General features: G+C 37.6%; 1 protein-coding gene across 1 annotated transcript in view; it reads left to right on the forward strand.

The window, feature by feature from the left end:
- The window catches only part of adgrb3 (adhesion G protein-coupled receptor B3), a 114451-nt gene that overhangs the window by 80825 nt on the left and 12251 nt on the right, over nt 1–21375 (forward strand). The window contains exons 16-18 of the mRNA XM_030771272.1: nt 7578–7704; nt 9638–9741; nt 9954–10056. Coding sequence (XP_030627132.1) covers nt 7578–7704; nt 9638–9741; nt 9954–10056 — 334 coding nt within the window. The remainder of the gene's footprint in view (nt 1–7577; nt 7705–9637; nt 9742–9953; nt 10057–21375) is intronic.

Below are 21375 nucleotides of genomic sequence, written 5' to 3' on the forward strand. Positions count from 1 at the left end.
TGAGTCATACACATTAACAAGTAACTTGTTGTTGGACAAAGAGAACATACACAGAGATTTAACAAGTGTTTCTCAAAAACCTTTGTAGACCAGTATTATTTGAGTAAACTTCACATGGGTGCGCTGTTGTTGTCTTGCCTATGATAATCATGCGATAATCAAACAATTAATTTTCAAATCAATGCAACATTTAATTTCTTCTATAGTACACTGTCCTTGTTTTATTATTTTGCAAATTTTAAAATTTAATATAATAGTGCCTCAAAAATAAGCCTGTCTTGCAAAAATATTATAAATTGCATCAAAATTGGACAGCTAATATCTAACTACAGCAAATTTACGGGAAATGGCTGACAGTTTAAAATAAAACAAGAGCCTATGAAGAAAAATGGATATTGTGAAAATAAAATGGATATTGCTCTCTAAGGCACAAGATGTATAAGGCAAATATTAAGAGGATAACAATACAATGACATTGAATGGAGGTTAAAGCAGGTAGTATGTAATGTATATCCCAGATTTGGCACAGATACCAGGAAACACAGGAGAGGCGACTTCACATTGGCTAAAAGCAGAGGGACCGTCTTGGGGAGGGGGCAAAAACAGTGGAAGACAGCCAATGTTATTGCCATCGTCCCAGAAGATGAGCATATTTGTATGCATTAAAGGATTGTTCCTCTGCATCCCTCTCTCTACTTGAGTCCAAGTTTATCTGCTAGCCCTCCTCAGGCCCTAGTCACAAGATTCCAGCTGAAAGAGATGCAGGGGTTAATACCTGTCAGGAGCTTAGCCTTACTGATAGGAAGAAATTACAGCTGGAGAGAGACAAGTTCCAGTTCAAAAGACTGAGACACCATCTTCAGGGACAAGCAGTGAGCAGTGGGAAGGGCACTAACAGGATTTCCTAAAAGGGCTAAACTGGACATCAAGGCAAGAACATCTGAGCTGATCTGAATGGCTATCCATTTTAATACCAGTATTAATGTCCTTGAGCAAGCTCCGTTATGATAATTGGTCAACAAATTATATATGTATTGTGGTCAGTTATTTAGCATGGAATGTAGAACTAGCATTAAATGTTGTAGCTTTTAACTGTCTTTAGTATACCGTAATTCTATATCAGACAAACAGATAACAGCTGCCAAGAAGACCAAGAGCCTACACATTATCTTATGTTAGTTGCCTGTGATTTTTTTTTACGTTTTTATGTTTGCTTTCTTCTGTTTGTCGTTATTATGTTTGTTTGTTTTTTAAATTACTTATTTTTTTGTTTGTTTGTGTGTTGCAGTTCCAATAACTGTAACGTTCCACATAACATGCACATCAGCCCATTGCAGACATCATCTCCTGTGTCTGTGGGCATAGGGTATTCTCCACATCCTCTTTCTTTTCCTCCTCTACCCCAGATTTCACTCACATTAAAGTTTAAATGTATGCAGTATGTCATGTGAAGAGCACTGACTTGGAGATGCACCAGTATATGCCATAACATAACTATCCAAATTTTAAGCTTAAAAATGTTGTAGTTTTCTTCTGTCTAAGAATATCAGCAAAACATAGTGAGATAGTGTAACTTTAAATTTCAGAAGAAAAAAACTATTGGAATATGATGTCTCAACGCATTGCCAAATGTAGTTGGAAACTTTGAGGGTGAACGTTTGAGGCAGTGGCTTGGCTTTAATATTCTGGGCTTGGCAGACACTTGGCTGGGGTGAAGTACGCGGCAGAAAAGACTTCAGACACACTTCATGATGTATGAGTGGTTTGGTTTACACATAAATTAAAAACTGAGGTAACATTTCACATTAGTTAAGAGGGATTTTGGGAAATGCTTGTAAATTAATGAATGTTCTTAAGACGGAGTTAAGTATGTTCGTAGAGCTTCGACGCGTTTTTGGAAATTCACTCCAGAGTAATTGTTTATACTGACCCAATTTGTAAACGGAATGTGGCTGCTATTTAATCTTCATAACTTCCAAAATATGAAAATTGCATAGTGCTTGTGTGGCTATGTGACCACGCAGGAGCAAGAGCTCTGCATGTGCAATGACAGATAATAAAATGGAAAAAGTGCTTTTACTAAATTCAATTTTTATTGAATCAGGGCCACATGAGTCCGCCCTCTCGAGTGTAATTTGAACTATTGGAATGGATTGGAGCCCAGTGGCTGACTTAAAGAGCTGAAACTAAAGCATGAAAATGACCCAACACAAAGAAAATTTACAATCAGAAATAAATATTCCATTCCCATCAACCAGTCCAAACAATGTAGTTTTCATGTGTATTCGTGATGCTGATGTCTAATGTTTGCTTTTATTGCTGATCTGTTTGTATGACTATTCATCTGTACACATGTCTAAAAATTAATTGTTTGTTAACATGTGTACTCAGTGCACAAACCAAAACCAATCTGTGTACGTAATCACAGATATTATATCCTCTCACTCTCTTTTTCCACCCACCCACCTCACAGCATATCCATGTAATGCGATTGCGTATGTCCCTGAACAGCATGCTAATTAGCATTAAGAATTTTCTTCAAATAACAAGAAAAACACAGGATGTGCAGCTCGGAATGTAATCTCCAAATGTATAAATCTTCCACTCCATCAGCAAATTTCACATTACCTCGTACATGCAGACGATAGATAAAGATTTATTCCGAAAACATAACAGCTGTGTCAGTTAACCAAGCAAGAAACTATTAACCTGGTGTGTTATAATAGCTGAAAGCTTAAAATATAGAGATTTGTGTGCTCATTGTAGCATAACTTTCTGCAGTGTTTCTTGCCTCACTGAATGGGAAGACATAAACGTAACTTCAGATTTTCCCACCCTGAATAGAAAATCTGGCTTTACAAACTGAGAGCTGTTAGGGCATCACTTATTGTGCATGCCAATGTGAGTTTGCTCATTTTAAACAAGCGTGGTGAGGTGTGCTGAGACATTGCCTTCACAAACGATTACAGTAATGGACACGCTCTGAAAAGTGAACAATTTGCGTGGAGAATAGCAAACTCATTGGGTGATGCCATGACTTCCATTTTAGTTGTCTATTTAGACTGTTTCACGTACACATCCACTCCCTTTGACAAGAATGTACTGTGTGTACATCAAGACAATAGCATGCTGTTTACCTTGAGCAATATCATCCCTACAAATAAAAAAAATAAAAGAAAATGTCGTTCGAATCAGATGGACATGATGCTTGCTATAACATAATTGAAATAGAATGTGTTTTTCATTTAATAGAAGTGTTCCCTTTTGAGCCCTAACCTGGACAAGCTCCATGGATAGCTGACATGGATAGAATCCTCAATATTCACAAAATGCTCAGTTAACATGGTGAATATAAAGACCAGCAGTCTTAAGATTTCCTCCACCTATCTATGAAAGACAGTGGATTGACAGCCCTACAAATTTCCATGGACATGCTCCTGTCTAACATTGATCCTGCTCTGGCAATGTCTTTTCACACAGACCTGTGGACGCTCTCTATTTGATTTTTTACAGGATGTCCTCCATGGGGACCTGACCTTTATTGTCTTTTTTTTTTCTTCCATCGCTGTTGTCTTTCATATGCAAAGTAGGCTGTAAGGAATGACAACAATTCCAAAATGTCCTTCAGTTAACCAGCATGATAAAAACAGGCCCATTATGTCGACTCCATTTCTTTCAGTAGTTTCACAGCTAATGCAAAGTTCCTGTATAACAGCACCTCTTTAGCCTATTGTGCTTCAGTTACACAACTGAGAGATCATTGTCAAGAGGCAAGTAAGGGTTGTTCAGGGTTATTGCTTTGTAGGGGGAAAAAAGTAAGTCTCTATATTTTATATTTTAATTATAAAGAGTTATAGGTTCATCACTGGGTTTAGAAGCAGGTTGAATGAATAAAGTGCTCATATAATCCAAAAACGGATCCAATCCTTGTGCATCCACAGTAGAGGAATACATTCAAGCCAAGTCTACCACAGATGAGGATCTGGAAACACTTAGAGTTCATCAGAATAATGTTCTCACACAACCATTTGGCCCCTACTTTTGTTAAATGCCATACTGTGGCAGATGATGATTCTCTCTCACTATCTCTAACAGTCTTGACCCACTCTTGCTGTATTAGGGAAAATGAAAGTGCATCAGCAAAGAATCTCAAAGGTCCTCAATGATAATGGATTTTCTACTTTAGGATTTTCTTCCACATTGCGCATTGGACAGATATTCCTTCATTTCTGTACATCCTTACTTTGTCAACTTACTCTTTCTCAAGAGTGAGATTTGAGTGATGCATAGCCTAATTACAATTCAAAATTGAGTAGTGTAGCCAGATGCAATTATGCCTTTCTATTCCATCCATTTTTAGAAGGCAGAGAAAGGAAGAATAGGTTAAATTATGTTAGAGGTATAGGATAAAGCCGTCAAGTTAGAGCATAGTTTCAAAAAGATAATTTTGAAATTCTTCCAGGTCAGGGTTAAGAGAAGCCATGTGCTTGCATGTGGAATGTCATCTTCCATAAATAATCTGGGGGTTTTTTAAGCAGTAGCACCTTTTACAACTTCTGTTTGTCATTCTGATCTTTCAGAATCCAAACATTGTTGGTTCAGTCTTGTCATATAAGGCTAAGCCTTAGGCCAGTTGGCACTGGCATGGCCATGGCCATGGTCATGGTCATGGTAGCCTTTGTCTTTTGGAAAGACGGAGTCACCTCAGGTCTTAAGTTATTAAAAGCAAAATAAGTGCAGTTGTTAAAGGAGAAATAAACAAAACACCAAACCACTTATGTGCCCCTCACCGCTTCTGAAATGCTCCTTGTAGCCCTTTTATTTATTTTTGATGCACTGCAAACTTTCTAAATTAGCCTTTTGGTTACTATTAGACATCCTGATATGATATGAATATTTGAGAGGGAAAAAGAGGTTTTACCAATGATTAAATAATGTCCCTTGTGGTTTATATAATGAAGACATTGCCTTCTTTTTCTACTTCTTCTCCTTTTATTTATTTATTTATTATTATTATTATTTTCTTTGCTTTGGCTAAATTCTGTTTTAAAAACACATTATTATGTTGCCATCATTACAGTAGAGTAACAGTGTCTTTTCTTGATCAAATCTGATGTATTTGATAACCATGTCAGGAGTTACAGAAGAACGGAGAGCTTCACTCATTCTGCATGAATATGCTTGTGCCTTGCCAAGAAAACTATTTATGATGTTCTCTATGGGTTTTATACACATGTCTGTTGCAGCTTCTTCTTGTTCTTAATTTCCATCTAAAACTAACAAGGCTGATCAATGTTACAATTGTTTGATATCAGAAGGATGTGGAGTGTTTATTGCACATAAAACACGCATTTTTCTCTCCATTACTCATCATCACAAAAGCTTAATGTTAAGACTTGTTCAGTGAAAATTTGTGACTTCTCCCTGCCATGAAACGACTAGTTATTTTGCCCCTGGGCAGTGCTTTAACTCTCCTTACCACAGCTACAGATTCTGCATTTATATTCCCTTACGCTTCATATAACCTCTGTGACATGCTTTGTACTAGATTTTAAGCATTCCCTTCATTGAACTACACCATCTCATACACAAGCAAGGCATTAAGCTGTCAGTTTCCCTTTCCCTCAGCATTCGCAATGTAGCTCCCATTTGTGCATATCTCTGCTCTGTGTACATCTCTGTTCAGTGGTTAACTCTGAGTTCTGTGGTTAACATAGTTCCGATGAGGAGTTTGTCATTCGCCTTTTACTGACTTGTACATGTGTTAGGTTTTTATACGAATAAGGCCTGATCTGTGAGGTGTCATTGTGATACTGTTGCTCCATTTATAAGAATAAAGTTCAACTTACTCTTTGCAATGTGTTGAGCTGGTAACATTCATTAGTATGCAGTGAAAATCAAATAAATTGACTGCATATTAAATACATCTTTTAAAGTTGGTTTGCTGGCATAGACAGTGTAACCAAAATAGAATTAATCTCTTTGCTGTCTAATAAGTGGAGGGAACTGATAGGCATTGGCATTCTGTTGGTAACATTGAGAAAGATGTTTCTTCTCTGTGTACTCAATGGGTTCTGTCCTATATGAACCACTTCTCACTCGGGAATGCTTTTGACTTGCTTCTGTCTTTTGTGGACTCTGCCACTGAGTCCAAACATTGTGGCTCTTCAGGATTCCATTCTCAGATAAGTGAGATACAATAATTCCTTTAAATTAAATTAGCTGAATTATGAGTTGGTAGTCATTCCCTTCTTTGAAGCTAAAATTAAACTATTCCCCCTACACATTCCCTTCTGCACAGGTCAGATGCGACAGCTCTATTTGGTGTTTGCTAGGCTACAGGAATTTACATAAATTGTTTAACAGTGTTTCCTTTATGCAGTACACCTTATCAAAACGCCTTTGAAAACTAACCATTGAGAACGTGGAGATCAAATGCAGTGTGAACACAAAACTTCAATTCAGCTGTCAACAGAGCCGTTTAGTCGAAAACTGAAGGCTTCCGTTTCGAATATTTTTGTAATTCATAGCTTGTTCGGTGATTAATTAAGAGGCAATGAATAGCAGCAGCCTAGAGGAAGACACGTAAAACAACCGTTGCTCATAAATCTTGGTGTGCGATCTGCTTAAAATAATTAAAACATGATATGTAGTTATATTTTCATGGAATAAATGTTGCCTTACTATTCTTGGTATGCTTTAAAACATTAAAAATTATTGCAGGTGCAATAAAGATGAAACGTGTTTTCTTTTATTTGGCTTGGTGGAGAGGGAAAAAAAACTGGCAGCTACCATCCACTCCGTTTTCATGGGGAGGTGATCTTCGTTGCGACTTCTTTTGCGATAGTTTACCTGTGACATAAGCAAAGCATGGTGTGGAAAAGCATATCATAAATGAAAAGTTACAAGAATATAGAGATTATCGGTATAATAGGATTATCTAACATGAAAAAGGAATTATTTCCTCTGTCGTGGGGTGTGCTACTAGCCCTCCCCCTTTGCTGTAGCACCAGAGAGAGGGAACAGAGTATCAATCTGATGCCGTCCACCGTTTCCAGGGTGAAATTTTCCCCCAGGAAGCATCCAAAAGCTGCTAATTAGAACAGCTAGGGAAAAAGATCAACCGAAAAGGAGAGGAAATAGAAAACAGGCTTCGAAAAGAAGAAAAGGCTAAAAACGTCAAGAAAATTTGCGTTCGCTTAGCAGGCTTGGCTCAACACCTCCCGGTAAAGATGTTATTTCGTTGTGGCATGTCATTTCGCAAGGCATTTTCATTTAGCGTGTTTAAGGCAAGTGTTGCTATGAGGACGATGTATGGAGGAATTTAATCAATCAGCACCAGGCGCATTTGGACAGCTCCATGATCCCCCCTTCCTTGCTATTCTGTCTCGTTCAACTAAATGGTCTTTGTACCGCCTGGCGCTTTGACTTTTTGCATCTTATTTTTTCCCCTGATTTTTGAGAGATAAGACAATTTAATAATGTTTTAAAAGAGGTTCTAAAACGGACTGGTTTTCAAAAATCTTGATAAGCCGAGCTACGGTCAGAATTAATTTTATCTGCTATCTCCCTTGCAGGAACGATTCTTGGGGTACCTGGTCCTCCAAAGGATGTAAAACCGTACTTACCGATGCATCCCATACAAAATGCTTATGTGATCGTGTATCTACCTTCGCCATTTTGGCTCAACAACCAAGAGAAATAGTAAGTAATGTAAATCCCTTTACTTCTTCAAAATTAAGAGAGTAGTTGTGGAAATATTATGTATTACTAAGCGTGGTTGCGATTGTTACTCTTTATACAGTGAGCTGTGTGCTTGTTGAAATAATCATGTTTCACAGATCATCTATCATGCATACTATTAACATCAGTTTGGTTAGGATAACGATCGCTGGGCAGTTATAGAAGACTCGACTGTGTGTGTGCGTGCGTGTGTGTGTGTGTTTGTGTGTAAGTGTGAATATTTGTGAGTGTGTGTGCATGCCCACGCGTGCTTGTGTTCTATCAACTTTCCATGCATCTTGTTTATCTCCTCTAACCCATCACAGCAGAGATTGTAAAATATATATCCTATCTGCCTTGCTTGTTGCTGTGGACATAATAAGGCATCTCAGTGTTAAGATATTAGGATGATTGTCTGAGGGGAACAGTGATGTGTGCATAGCAAATAAAAGGACTGAGGGGTTATCAGTTCAGACCATATCAGAATGGCATATCAGTTACCTTGAACGCCATTTTGACATAGGGATGAAAATGTACTTATAATAAAGCTAAATACTGAATGAGAGTGATCTATTCTTGTGCCCATAAACTATTTGAATACAACATAAATACTGATATCTGCTAATAATTGCCAGGTGTCATGTGTGTAATATATACAGAGCTTTTGATTACAGTGGTTTTTACAGAGAGACATGTGAGCCGGTGATTAAGCAAAACGAGACTGCCATGAAGACAATTGTGTCATTTTCTTTTTATTGTTATTGACGTAATCTTTTAAAAAGTGATAGATGAGAAACAGTTTTTTTTTTCAGACCAGCTGACCAACAGCAACTATAAGGATAGTCTTTGATAATGATAGTGTTGTCTTTCTCAGTTATGCAGTAAGGTGAAGTTTGATAACTCAAATCATTGCAACGCGCTGCTGATATGTCAAAATGACTTGTGACTCTTGGGAGGTGCTGGAGAAAGCCGAGCTATATCCGACAGAATTCTGGGAAAAGTCATAAATAATGGACTTGAAGGCAGATAAAGTTGGAAGGTAACACTGAGGCCTTTGGTAGAGTTATGGTTTCATCCAAGGCAGTAAAGCCAGACCCTGTAACACTACAGCATGTTAACACCCCAGCAACCCCTGCTCTACTAATATACACAGTTTGGACATTAATTGTGTTTTCAGTTGAAATTAAAAGAAAGAAACAAACAAATAAAACATTTTAACCATTCAGGGTCAGTTAGTATTGGTTAAAAATAAATGATGACACGTAGACTGAAGGTAATTTTCTTATCAAATTTAGTCTTGGAACTTAATTATTTAGTAAGGTCTTTATATCTAATATCTGATAAGCAGTGACAACTAAATTTGCTCTTTTGTTAAATTAAAATTTGTGCAGTCAGATAGTATTAATCAGAGCTTAATTAACATAAGGGCATTTGGAGACAGTAGAATGAGATCATACAATTTCTTATTCAATTGACTTTTTCCAAATATTATTTTTTCCCAAAAGAAAATACGATAAGATTCCATTAGTCAGTCCCATTTGTCAATGAGTTGGTTTACATGCTATATACATTTTGCATTGTCACTGATAGAAAGTTGAGTGTAAATACAGAAATCATAATCTTTACATCTGGTCTTAATAACATTCAGTCATGTGCAAAAATAGTAATAGCAATAATATGCTCAAGCTTTTCCGAACAAAACAGGCTGTTTACAATGACGAGGTTGTAGTCTGTAAATAAAACATCCTGTAAATATTTTGTCTACTGGTGAAAACAAGGCTGAAATGAAAACTTACCAATATCCATCTTTAAAAAATGATGCCTCATATCACGATATCTCAATCATTATCGGAATAAAGCCACTCTGGAAAGTTCTGGAAAATGACATCTTGCCTTCCTTGTGTCTTATTCCCAGACTATGGAGTACTCAGGGGTCCCATCTGTGACTTTGATTGTGGGCTGTGGCCTGTCTTGTCTAGCCCTGATCACCCTGGCAGTGGTCTATGCTGTTTTATGGAAGTAAGTCTCAATATGAAGATTACAAGGACCCATGTTGTGCTATTATGACATAGTGTACAGTTACAAATATACCTTATGGATTAAATATCATTCTTTTCTGAAAGTTTTTTTAGACCGCTAGAATTCTCAGTCATGTGGTATACTCAGCAGTGATCAAGGTTTTATTGTGGTCCATGGATGAAATGATTCAGAGATTTTACTCTTTATTACAGATACATCAGGTCTGAGAGATCCATCATCCTAATTAACTTCTGCCTCTCCATTATCTGCTCCAACATCTTGATCCTGGTGGGACAAACACAAACTCACAATGCGGTAAATCTGCTTCCATTTCCGTGCGCTTTCCTCGTATCCTCTGCTTAGTTTTACAGTTATCCAAGCCACACTTACTACAACACAAAATCTCAGTGTGTTTATCATCAAGAAGATAATAACCTCAAGAAGTAATCCAAATACCTCCAGTCTGTCTTATCCATGTAAGTAGTAGCATCTACAGATAGAATATAAGATTACATTTTCAACTGCTGAATAAAACAACATCAGTGTTGATATGTTTAGTAATTTTTTAACGTTATTCTTTGAGTTCAATTAAGAAACCACTGAAAAAATATTTAAGGCTGAGTGTATTTCTCCTGTTTGTACATAGCCGTACATATAAAGGTCTGCGTGTGTGTTTCATGAAATCCCAGTGTTCTTTTCCACATCTATATTTGGACTGGTTTTCTGCATGTGAAAATGTGGGCAGGCCCTCTAGGCTGCAGTGAACTGTAACGGTAGCTGCGAGTATAATTCGTTCCACACTCTACTTCTTTTTTTTTTTTTTTTTGATTAAAAAAAACATTCAAAATTCAGATTTCAGCCCAATATAGACAGATTTAAATGCTGTAACCAGAGCAGTAACAACCCTTTCTTTGCCTGTCTTCAGCTCAGAACACTACTGATGGCAATGATGGCAAAGACATAATTTCCTGTGTTATGGTCTACCTACCTGTTCAAATGTTATGTCTCTTATATTTTCATATCTGCTTGTCACAGTTTAATACCTGTGTAGTAATGCATAATCTCAATTTAGGGTTTAAGATTAAGAGAATGTCTCAGTGTTTTTTCACTGCAGCCTTTGTTCGAGATCTCAACCATTAAGTTTGGGCCATTTGTTTTCTGTACTTATTTTTGGTAACATATGTGACCATGGCACATCTCCACATCTCCAAAATAGTATAAGAGCCATAGGATCAAAGGAACAGGCCAGGCTTCTGCTGAGAGCAAGCATGTCAGTCATCAGATAGTTCCAAGTCTCTGCATGGGTGTATTTGAATTGGGCTGGTCCGAATTTTAATGAACCCTCTGCCTTAGCAATTTTATCACACCCGGATGAGTTTTCCATCAGGAGTTGGGCCAATGCAAAACCATTCAAGCGTGGGTGGAGATCTAAAACTAAGTACAGTTCTGATTCTTTTGGAAAAGACCCATGAAGATGATTAAAGAAGAAGAACTGGGAATTAAAAAAACAAAAAAAACCAGCCCAAATCACTCTCTATCAAAATCACTGATATTTTACAGCCCTTTCATGATCACAGCCGTTATTACTAGTCATGACAACTCAGCACTTTTAAGCTCTTATGTCATTTCCTCCTGAGAATCTTCAATTACATTTTTTTTTGGCAAACATTACTCTTATTGTGATGGACTGAGACACTCTCAGTATGCTTGTGTTTGTAGTGATGGAAAGCGCGACTGCGATAAACCAGATAAGCTACAGCAAAACCACTCAATATACTCCCACATTAGCCAATTTAATGTGCATAGAGACAGTTAAAGGATGATTTTATTGACAGGCAATTGCATTTTTAGTTAGTAAGGGCATCAAATGTGAATGTAGATTTTGCACTGCCTTTTTGAGGCAACGGACAATTTTGCAGTGACTAATATCTGTGTATAATAGCCCAGGGGAAAGATCTTCGAATGCCACTTATTTCATTTGTTATTGGCATCTGATTTTTTTTTCTCCACTTACAAAAGTGCCATCAACACCCTCTAGCACTCAGAAGTAGCCCGCCTATTTATCTGGTATATGCAGGGGTTTTGTTTTGTTTGGTTAAAACGGGAGATGTCATATCAGGGGCAAAGAAGTATATTGGCACCCAGAAGCTTCCGAGAAAGGCAGGATAAGGCTAGAAGTAACTCCCCTTCTGTCAGTGCCCTTTAATCTCCGTTTCTGCCCCTTGGTTAAGTGTGACACATTCACATGGCACAAACATCTCACCTCTGCTCTTCATCTGTCCTTCTTTCTTTCTATGCATGATCTCAGCTCAAAGCAGAGGAAAATAAAGCAAACTGTTATTGAGTCATACATTAATGTCAGAAGTGAAAACTTATCAGCAAATGATGCAATAATCAATTAATAAATTAAAATTACAAAGGAAAGCCAAAATCTGACCTTGTAAACGACCTGCTGGTGTCACTACATTAAGCTTAATGTAATGTAGTTTGTCAGTTCTCACCTTTGGCTTCATAGTCATTGTAGAGTTATGGTGTGTATGGAATCGATACCTGGGAAAAGAGGCATTCTGCCAAAAAAAATGGCTTTTTGTAGATTATTGCTCTCTGCACCCCTTTGATTTAGACCTATAAAATCAGTTTAATAGCAGTCTGTTTGACCAGAATGTTGTTGTGTTTGAGTCCTCTTTAAATTGATATTAGCTTACGCCATTTCCCGAACATTCTTAATCGAGGCCTTTTATCATCAAAAGATTTTTCCTTTTCTTCGACAGGATACTGCCAAGAAAGCAGGACTAATTAATCTCATACAGTAACTAGAAGTGTGGGACTAGAAAAGCTATGTAAGGATATGTCAGGGTTTTTTTTTTGTTGTTTTTGTTTTGTTTTAATTACTTTCATGGTTTTAGACATTTCAGTCCATCATATTGGATAATTGCTCTCTGCAGCTCAAAGCAAAATGTTAGCCGACGGTTTGAACCAGCTGCCTGGTGGTAAAGTTAACTTATGGCACATCTGTGGCCATTATGTCCCTACTAAATTATCATTCCTTACATTTGCATACGCAGTGAGCATTAGAAGTGCATATTCAGCTCTGGAGTTCTTGTAAGGACAGTTGAAAGAAAAAATAAGTTGCATGTGAATGTATCCTTGGTGCCTTTTGGTTGTATCCCTTTGGTTGTAAGAGTTCAAGCATAAGTGGCCTAGTTATGTAAGTCCCCCAGCACAACCTCTGGGACCCTCAACCATCTTGGAATATTTATCGCATGGCACGTGTTACAAAGAATGAAAAGTAAGTAAAGTTTGGAATGTTGGCTAGGGTATTATAGCACACCATCTGAGAGCAAAGCCACATTCACAGAAAATCTTTTCGCATTTGGTTTTTTTTGTTTTGTTTTGTTTTTGTTTTGTTTTGTTTTTATTTTTTTTTCTTATTCAACATTTATCAACATTATTCAACCGTATCAACATTTAGCTTGAGTTCTTTGTCAAGAATACAGTTAGACCGTAGCAGAATGTTACATAAAACAGAAACGACAGCATCACTGAATAAATACATTAAAATTAGCGTAGCATATTTAACAATACACACACAGGCAGATGGTCAGAGATGGAGTAAAACAATCCTCTGTTATTTCGGTAACACTGAATACTCATGACTGGTTATTAACATGACAGCAGGAAGTAGAAAGGAAACATCCTCCAATGAGTAAACCAAACAGAAGTTTATTCTTTTCTGCAACACAAGCAGGCTCATTAGGTTTAAGAGAATAAGCAGAGGGCACACATTATTCTCTGAAGAGAGGCTTGGTGCAGAGGAGACTGTTATTTGTCCCCAGCCCACACAGAATCCGCTGTAAGTGAGTCAACAGGGTTACAGAATGACACATTGCTCTGTCACACGGACATCTCTCTCTCTCTCTCTCACTCTCTCTCTCTCCCTCTCTCTCTCTCTCTCTTTTTCTTTTTTGTCTTTTTTTCTTTTTTATGGGTATATCCACAAACAGCCTTGGAAGAGAGCAGCCATTTTCGGTGCACCAGTTCATTTTGTTTGAGATATGGAGAAGCAGCAGCATTTACAATTCAAATAATACTCAGATTCTGTTGAATACCGCAGGATAGAAGGAGGAGTATTCCCATGAAAAAAAAAATAGAGAGATGTTTTCTTTCCCCAAATATGATTTTTTTTTTAATAATATAGGCTATTTGCTGACTAGTGCAGTGTGGTCACATATGTGGTAGTAGTCGTTATATTGATGTGAAATGATTTTACATTATTGTAGTGGTAACAGTATATATACAGTATGTATGTGTGTGTGTGTTTGTGTGTGTATATATACATATATATATATATATATATATATATATATATATATATATATATATATATATGTGTGTGTGTGTGTGTGTGTGTGTGTGTGTGTGTGTGTGTATATATATATATATATATATATCTCAGCCCTATATAAATGCACTATGATAATATGTTTTAGCTGGTCATATATAATTGAGACAGCTGGAGTGCATTGGTCTGCTTTGACATAAATAATCAAATAAAACAATAGTATGCTCTGTGAATACATATGGTAACAAAGTATTTTTGCATTGACTCATCATCAGTCATCAGTGCATCTTATGTGACTTGATACCATAGAACACTGAATAAACAACTGCCATATTCTCAAACAACAACAACTTTAGTGAAGATGAAAGGATTTGATTCTACATCGCTAACAATCACACTGTGTGCAATACATTATTTTTCTGTCTTTTGATCTGACTCTTTGTCAGTGGTTAGTGTGTAATTTTGAATACGCTCCTACTATGTTCTCATATAACAGCTGACATTTGTATATTTTGAGGTCAGTTTTCCATCTGGTTTTGAGAAGGAGAGGATACATTGGTAGTACAGATGAATGGATTTGGTTGTGCGTTTGCTTGTGGCTTGCATCACAAATCTGACATGCTGTCCAAAGGATGGAATGCTGGAGGCCCCAGGCTTCTCTTAATGCTGAGCTGATTTGAGGGCCTGTCAGTGTTAATCAAGCATTCTGTCATCTAAAGCATTCATTCCACCCGACATCACTTCTCCCACTCTGTGTCCACGGCACAGACCTTTCTGCTTTGACTACTCTTTAAAGTGAAATCTCCTGCTTTGAATGGAAGTTCAACATATTAAACATTATGAGAAGAGTAAAAAAAAAAGAAAGAAAGAAAGAAAGAAAATAGATTTAATGATGCTAATGATTTAGTGATGATAATGATTTCATGATTGTTTTATGCCCCTTCACTTACTGTGAAATGTGTTTGTTAATCTGTGTTGAACTAAGTGGGCTGCCGCAGAGATTTGCTGTTTCATTCATGTTTTCAGTGAAACAACGGTAACAGTCATCTTTCCCAAACTGTGTTAGTCTCGTATAATCCGTCAGCAGTAGTTGTGTGTAAAGTAAACGGGAGTCATTACAGGGCTATCCAATCCAGACCCCAGTGTTAGGCTCAGTGAATTAGAGCTGCTCAACACAGCATGGGCCTGCTCTGTCGCCATGGCGCCATAGCCAAAGTTTCCAGGACAATGTGTTTATTATTAGTTCTCTCTTTTTGGCAGAGAAATATCAGAGAAATATTGTTGTTTGTGAATAGAACAACAGGCCATATTTTGAGAGCCTGGTCAACATGGGGTTTTACAGAACCAAAGTTCCCCATAGTCATTGTTATTTGTGAGTTGTTATTGTGTTGCTTTTTTTTCTTAACCCTGCAGATGTTTGTGGACACACTTGACTTATGTGTTTGTGGATACTGGGGCCCTGCTTTGTCCTGTTAAATCAAATCTTTATTTCACTTGGGAATTGTATGTCTGGGATGTTGTTTGTGTGTGTGTGTGTGTGTGTGTGTGTGTGTGTGTGTATATATATATATATATATATATATATATATATATATATATATATATAGTTGTTGTTGTTGTTGTTTGTCCTTTCTGTTTAGGATGAAAGATGAGCAGCGCAGTTATAGCTCAGTCCGGCTAGGCTGACAGGTAACTGAGGTATTTGTCAGAACCAAAAAGTTTTTCCTCCCTTTCCTTATCTTAGCTATAAATGAAATTATTAGGTCTACAGTGTCACTGATTTTGTATTTGGGATACAATTCTATTCATATATATATATGTATATATATATATATATATATATATATATATATAATTTATACATTGCAACCCTGCTCACACCAAACAAAAAACAGGCGGATATGACTATGACAGTAACCTGCACAGTAGGATTCTCCAGTTTTTTTAGAGCAATAAGTTAACTGAAGTAAAGACATTACCATTTACCCAAAAAGAAGTTTGTTTGTTTTGTTGAGAAGAGATATAGAATGGAGACTGTGGGTGATGGCATCTTTGAATAGACAAGAGATGAGTGGAACAATATGACTATTCATTTTGAACTCAAACAAGAAAAGACTCTTTTGTAAAACAAATTTGTAAGATTTTCCACTAAACACAAGTGAGAACTTATTATTTATTATTATTTATTAGTTATTATTGAAAGTTATTTCAATAGCTATGCAAGTTATCAAGGTCATTACTGGGTAAGGTTACAAGTTGCTGTAGAGACTACCAAATTAATGGGTGAGTTTAAGCAGCAAAGGAAATTGTTTTCACTGAATTCTTTCTCCGCAGGGTTCTTTTATGCAGAACCTAAAAAGTACAATCTGTATTTGATTTCTTTACAAAATCATGTCTGTGTTTTCCTGGCATTGATGATCATTTGCATTTCTTTGGAGCGCATCATTTGTGTTTGGAGGACAGGGAATGGAATCCAGCCTACAGTGATCAGACTGTGTCACCGTCTATTTGGATTCATTGGGATATTGAAGTCGCTCAAAGGTCTTTTCCAGACCCAGGGAATGCATTGCACTGATAAAGAATTAAAACATAGGACTTGCAAGATCCGCTCATCAAAAAATAGCGCCTATCTTTACCCACCACCCTTAAAAAAAAAAAATGGAGATCAGTCTCTCCGGTTTGTGTTTCTGTTTGTGTGAGAGGCAGGAGAAAGTGTTGTCAGTTTGCTAGTTATTTTGAGGAGACACTTCCACTCTGTTGCCTGAATGCACAATATTTTTAAGCTTAAAACAATGTCTGGCATGGCTTCAGGGTGTAGAACAAATCAGAACAGTAATTTTACTGTGAAAAGATAGCATTTCTACTTTTCTTCTGTATTTTTTTCTCAATTCAGTGAATTTGTTCAGCTTTCTTGAAATCCTCGTATCTCAGAAAAGTGACTAATAATGTATAGTTGGAGATGTAGAAGTTTCCTTCAGTCGTTCCTTCACTGGAGTAGTAAAAATCATTTTCTTCTACATGTTCGTGTATGGCTGCCTTTTAACCATGGGAGGTGGGGGAGGGGGGTTGGGGGTTGGTGTTCAGGTGTTTTTATGAATAATTTGTCGTTTTAAGTGCTGCAGTCCCTTTTACCTCTGACAGAGACACTGTTTGTATCTCAAAGGAACAATACACATTTGAAGTGAACATTAGTGAAAACAAGACGTTCCAAGATTTAGTAGAACAGAGACCTCCGGGTTTGCTAGATGAAACATATTTGTGATTGATGTGAAATAATTAGAAGACACACATTTAAATTGCACTGCATGAATTAACCCCTCAAAAATTTCTTGAATAACTTTTAAAAACATAGGAGATTGGACTCACTTAAGCGGAGTTTAATTTGAAATCTGAAAACACATAAAAACAACAGCTAAAAAGTGACTGTATCACTTACTCTGACCTTCCTTAATCATTAATTGCCCTCTCATCTGAAAATCAGTATGTGCATGATGGAGCAGAACTTCCTGTCTTGTGTGTAGCGGCTGTATCATTAAGACAAACAGGAACATTCTGGAAACCTTCCAGAGACAGAGATGGGGGACTGTTATTTGTGCAGTTATTCTCTACTCATCACCAATGTTCATTCTGCCCTTGTCTGGGGAAAAAAAACCAAACTGTTTGTTATTCATGAGGACAAACATGAACCACTCCCCTCTCTGGATTTGGTAACGTCAGGAGAGCGGTCATACTCTCTCCATCTCCCCACATCTGCACTACAGAGCAAAGAGATTTCCGCGACAGAGAGAACTTAAGTGTTTTCGTCCTGGGCAACAGAAGAAAAGTTGCCAGCTTGACTCCTCTGATCAAATGAAACTCATGGAGTCATACATCTGGTTGTCTGGGACACATAAAGCTGTTTGGATGAGATTAAACTTTAGAGGGACTACAACGGAAAATAAAGGCAGTTGGAGCATTTCCTAGGTCTAGAGTAGTTGAAGGTGGAGAAAGGTTGGTGTCTATTTTTGTGTTTGCGTACTGTCAGCTTCTGTGGTAAAATTGAGGATTAAGGATTCGACTTGTATTTCAGCTCAGAAGTTCACTGTTGAATAAATGATGAATATTTTGTAGAGAAAGTGTGATTAAACAGCTCTTCCAGGTCTGGCATCCCAATGTATTCATAGCTATCATGTAGGACCACTTTATGTCTACCAACGTATACTAAAGTGAACATAATGGTCCACTCAGACATTTGCGCATTTGATGTTATGTTTTGACTCATCAAATCATAACCTGAGTAGCTGATTGGATACCCAGTAAACGAGACCCGAAAGTGTGATGTCTCTACACTTCATGAGCTGTTTTTTAGAGCTCCGTGATGCTTTTCAAGAGGTGAAAATATGTGAAATAGGTGTCATAAATCTCAAGATATGCTTTGGAATAAGATTTCATCTGGAAAGCCTTGTCTGAGTTAGTGGAGTGGCAATGTATTCAAGGATTAGCTTTGACCTATAAAACCAACAAAGCAATCCACCAGGCATCTTACATACAGGAGTTTCCCCAAGCTCCTAGGAGAAGATTTACAGTATCAAAATTAAGTTTCAGCATGTATTCTAGAGTATCTTTCCTTAATTCATTGTGAGGTCATTTTAAAAGCATTTTGAAATACACGGGCATTGTGAGCGAAACATATAAAGCTTTTAACATGCCACATATCTTATGTTTTATCTGATTAAAATGGCAGCTAGTTGAAATGGCAAAAAAAAAAAAAAAAAATGTGGTGTGTTCCCATGGTAGCCAGATCGTTCTGCCCTTAAAGTCGTTTATGAAACATCCTGTCTTCAGAGCTCAATATGAACTGGAACGGCTGCCGAGCCTGAAAGAACATTTCTGAAAAAAAAAAAAAAAGTGTTCGTTCAGTTCAAGGCTTTGTATGCATGTTACATACAGAGCTCCCACCAACACAGTGCCTCTCTTCTTCTACAGGCTCCAGAAAATAGAACGTTTAAACATTTGAAGAAATTACTGAAGGTTGCAAACATGTAGGAAAATTATTCGTTTGACAATACTGATTAATGGAATATGCCCACATTGAGACACATTTTGGGTGACTGATATGTCATTTTGGGATCAGAGAGCATCCATTAAGTGGAAGATATGGAGTACATGGTATAGAGTGTATTAGTGTATGGTTTCCTCTGGAGATGCCTTTGGCCTGTTTTTTTCCACTGATATCCATGTAGAACTTCTGGCCCCACCTACAAATCAATATTTATTGCTCATTTGTATATTCGTATATGAGGCACACTTTTCCTCTCGAGCCCCACCTCACCCCCAACCTCATATTGTTTCTTATATTAGCCCCGCTGTACTTTATCATGCTGCCTAACTCAGTTCCTCTGTTGCCATGGTTACGGACACAGTGGCTCAACATCTCCCGGCAATTTGCCTTTGTAAAGGGCAGCGTGCACTCTGGTTTTCAACTACGTCTCCAAGCCCCCCGTCTCCCCATCCACTCCACCTAGTACTCAACATTTATACCTCTGCTACCATTTTTTGCCTGGACTATTAGAGAACACAGAGTACTAAACGCAGTTTTTTTGTTGTTCATGTGTGTATGCGATGTGAGATGCCTGCTCTGCTTCCTTGTCATTGCCTTCCAGTTCCCGTGTTACTTCACAGTCTGACATTAGTTTTATGGACCCATACCTGAGTGTTTGACTGGTAGGAATGATGCAGTAATGCTGGTGTATGGGATCTAATCGTTGGAAACAAACAGTGTTACTGCAGTGTCTGATGTAGTGTTTTCAGCTCCACTTCACCAGCCTCTGCCAAAAGATGTGCCCTTCACAAAGAATAGTGAGGGAGTCCTAAAAGTCTCCAGTCCCTTAGAGCCAAAAGCATCATTACAAGCTTGTTCCCACTAAAAGGAACCCTCCTGTGTTCTAACAAATCAACACTCCATTTATGACTTGCTCAGGTTAATCCCCAGAGTGAAGGCAACAAGAGCCCAAGCTCAGGCTGTCTGTCTGCCCTCTGTCACCAAATGACCGGCCGACCGACACCAGCTAATAATACTGCCACTGTGATACCAAACCCAACACACAAAACAGAGCGATGAAGACTTTATGCAACACAGCAATTACAAAACACTGAAACTATTATAACTGAAGTTAAAAAAGATATGCACGATTGACTACAATTGCCAGCCCAAGGAAGATTATACACAAGACAGCAATCATGCTTTAATTGTTTAGAATTTGGAGATGGAGCACAATTTTACTGTGTATCCAAACACAGTAACACTTTTTTCCCCCAAATTTCTCACAGCTAAGTAATTGAATTTCATTCCTTTTGTCTTGTTTATTCAGATAAATGGCTGCAAATTGTTTCGTTTAAACATGAAAAGTTAGTTACCCGTTCATTATTTGTCATTTATTTTCTCTGTTCCATCATGTTGTCAGGAACCTTGACAGATTTAATACAAGTGATACCAGGGTTTGACAGGGGCTTCAGTCCAGTCAGAGTCACTGTGAGTGAAAGTGTCAGGAAGATTAAAAAATGGCTTGTCCTCATAACCAGTTACAAACTGAATAAAATATTTTTTTCTCTTTTTTTAATGTTGTTGTTAATTGTGGCTCAATTTTTTCCATATTAAATTTTTTCATAGGTTTGAAAGAACACAGTTCCTCTTTTGTCTGTGTGTGACAAAGCTCCTTACATCCTGACATTAAAAGTCTGTGTCTGTGAGGACTAGATGGTCTTCATGCCTCGTTGTTGTTTAGGACGCCTCACCCCTCCCCCTTTCTCAGGATGCATGACCTTGTATAATGTGTCTCCCAGGTTGTTCCCATGCATGCAAATGAACAGTGATGCAGAGGAATGCATACCAAACCTCACCCAACACTATCCATTCCTCTGGGTACAAGTTGCTGAATTCCCTTCATGTCTCAAAATGAAATGCATTTACAGATATAAATGTGGAGAGGAAATTGGTCTTTTGAGAAATCAGCCCAATAATCTGGATCAAATCACAAAAGAAGGCTTTTTGTTCAATCGTGAAAGGATTTGTTAGCTTGTATGTGTGTACTTAGGTCTACATTCTCTTTTCTACTTTGGTATCTCAAGGCCACCACAATGTCTTTCAACAATTGTTCAAGGCTTTCAAGAATTTGTACTGCCAAGATTAAAAAGTGTCTGTAACAGTATGTCGGCGCATTTCTATAGCATCCAGTTTTCCCAGTAACTCTGGAACAGTAGCTTTGTTCTTAGCTAATGCGGTCATGCTTAGGTCTTGTTTAGATCGAGGGTCG

This window comes from Chanos chanos, chromosome 4, assembly GCF_902362185.1.
Source record: "Chanos chanos chromosome 4, fChaCha1.1, whole genome shotgun sequence".
In the NCBI taxonomy this organism is placed as follows: Eukaryota; Metazoa; Chordata; class Actinopteri; order Gonorynchiformes; family Chanidae; genus Chanos; species Chanos chanos.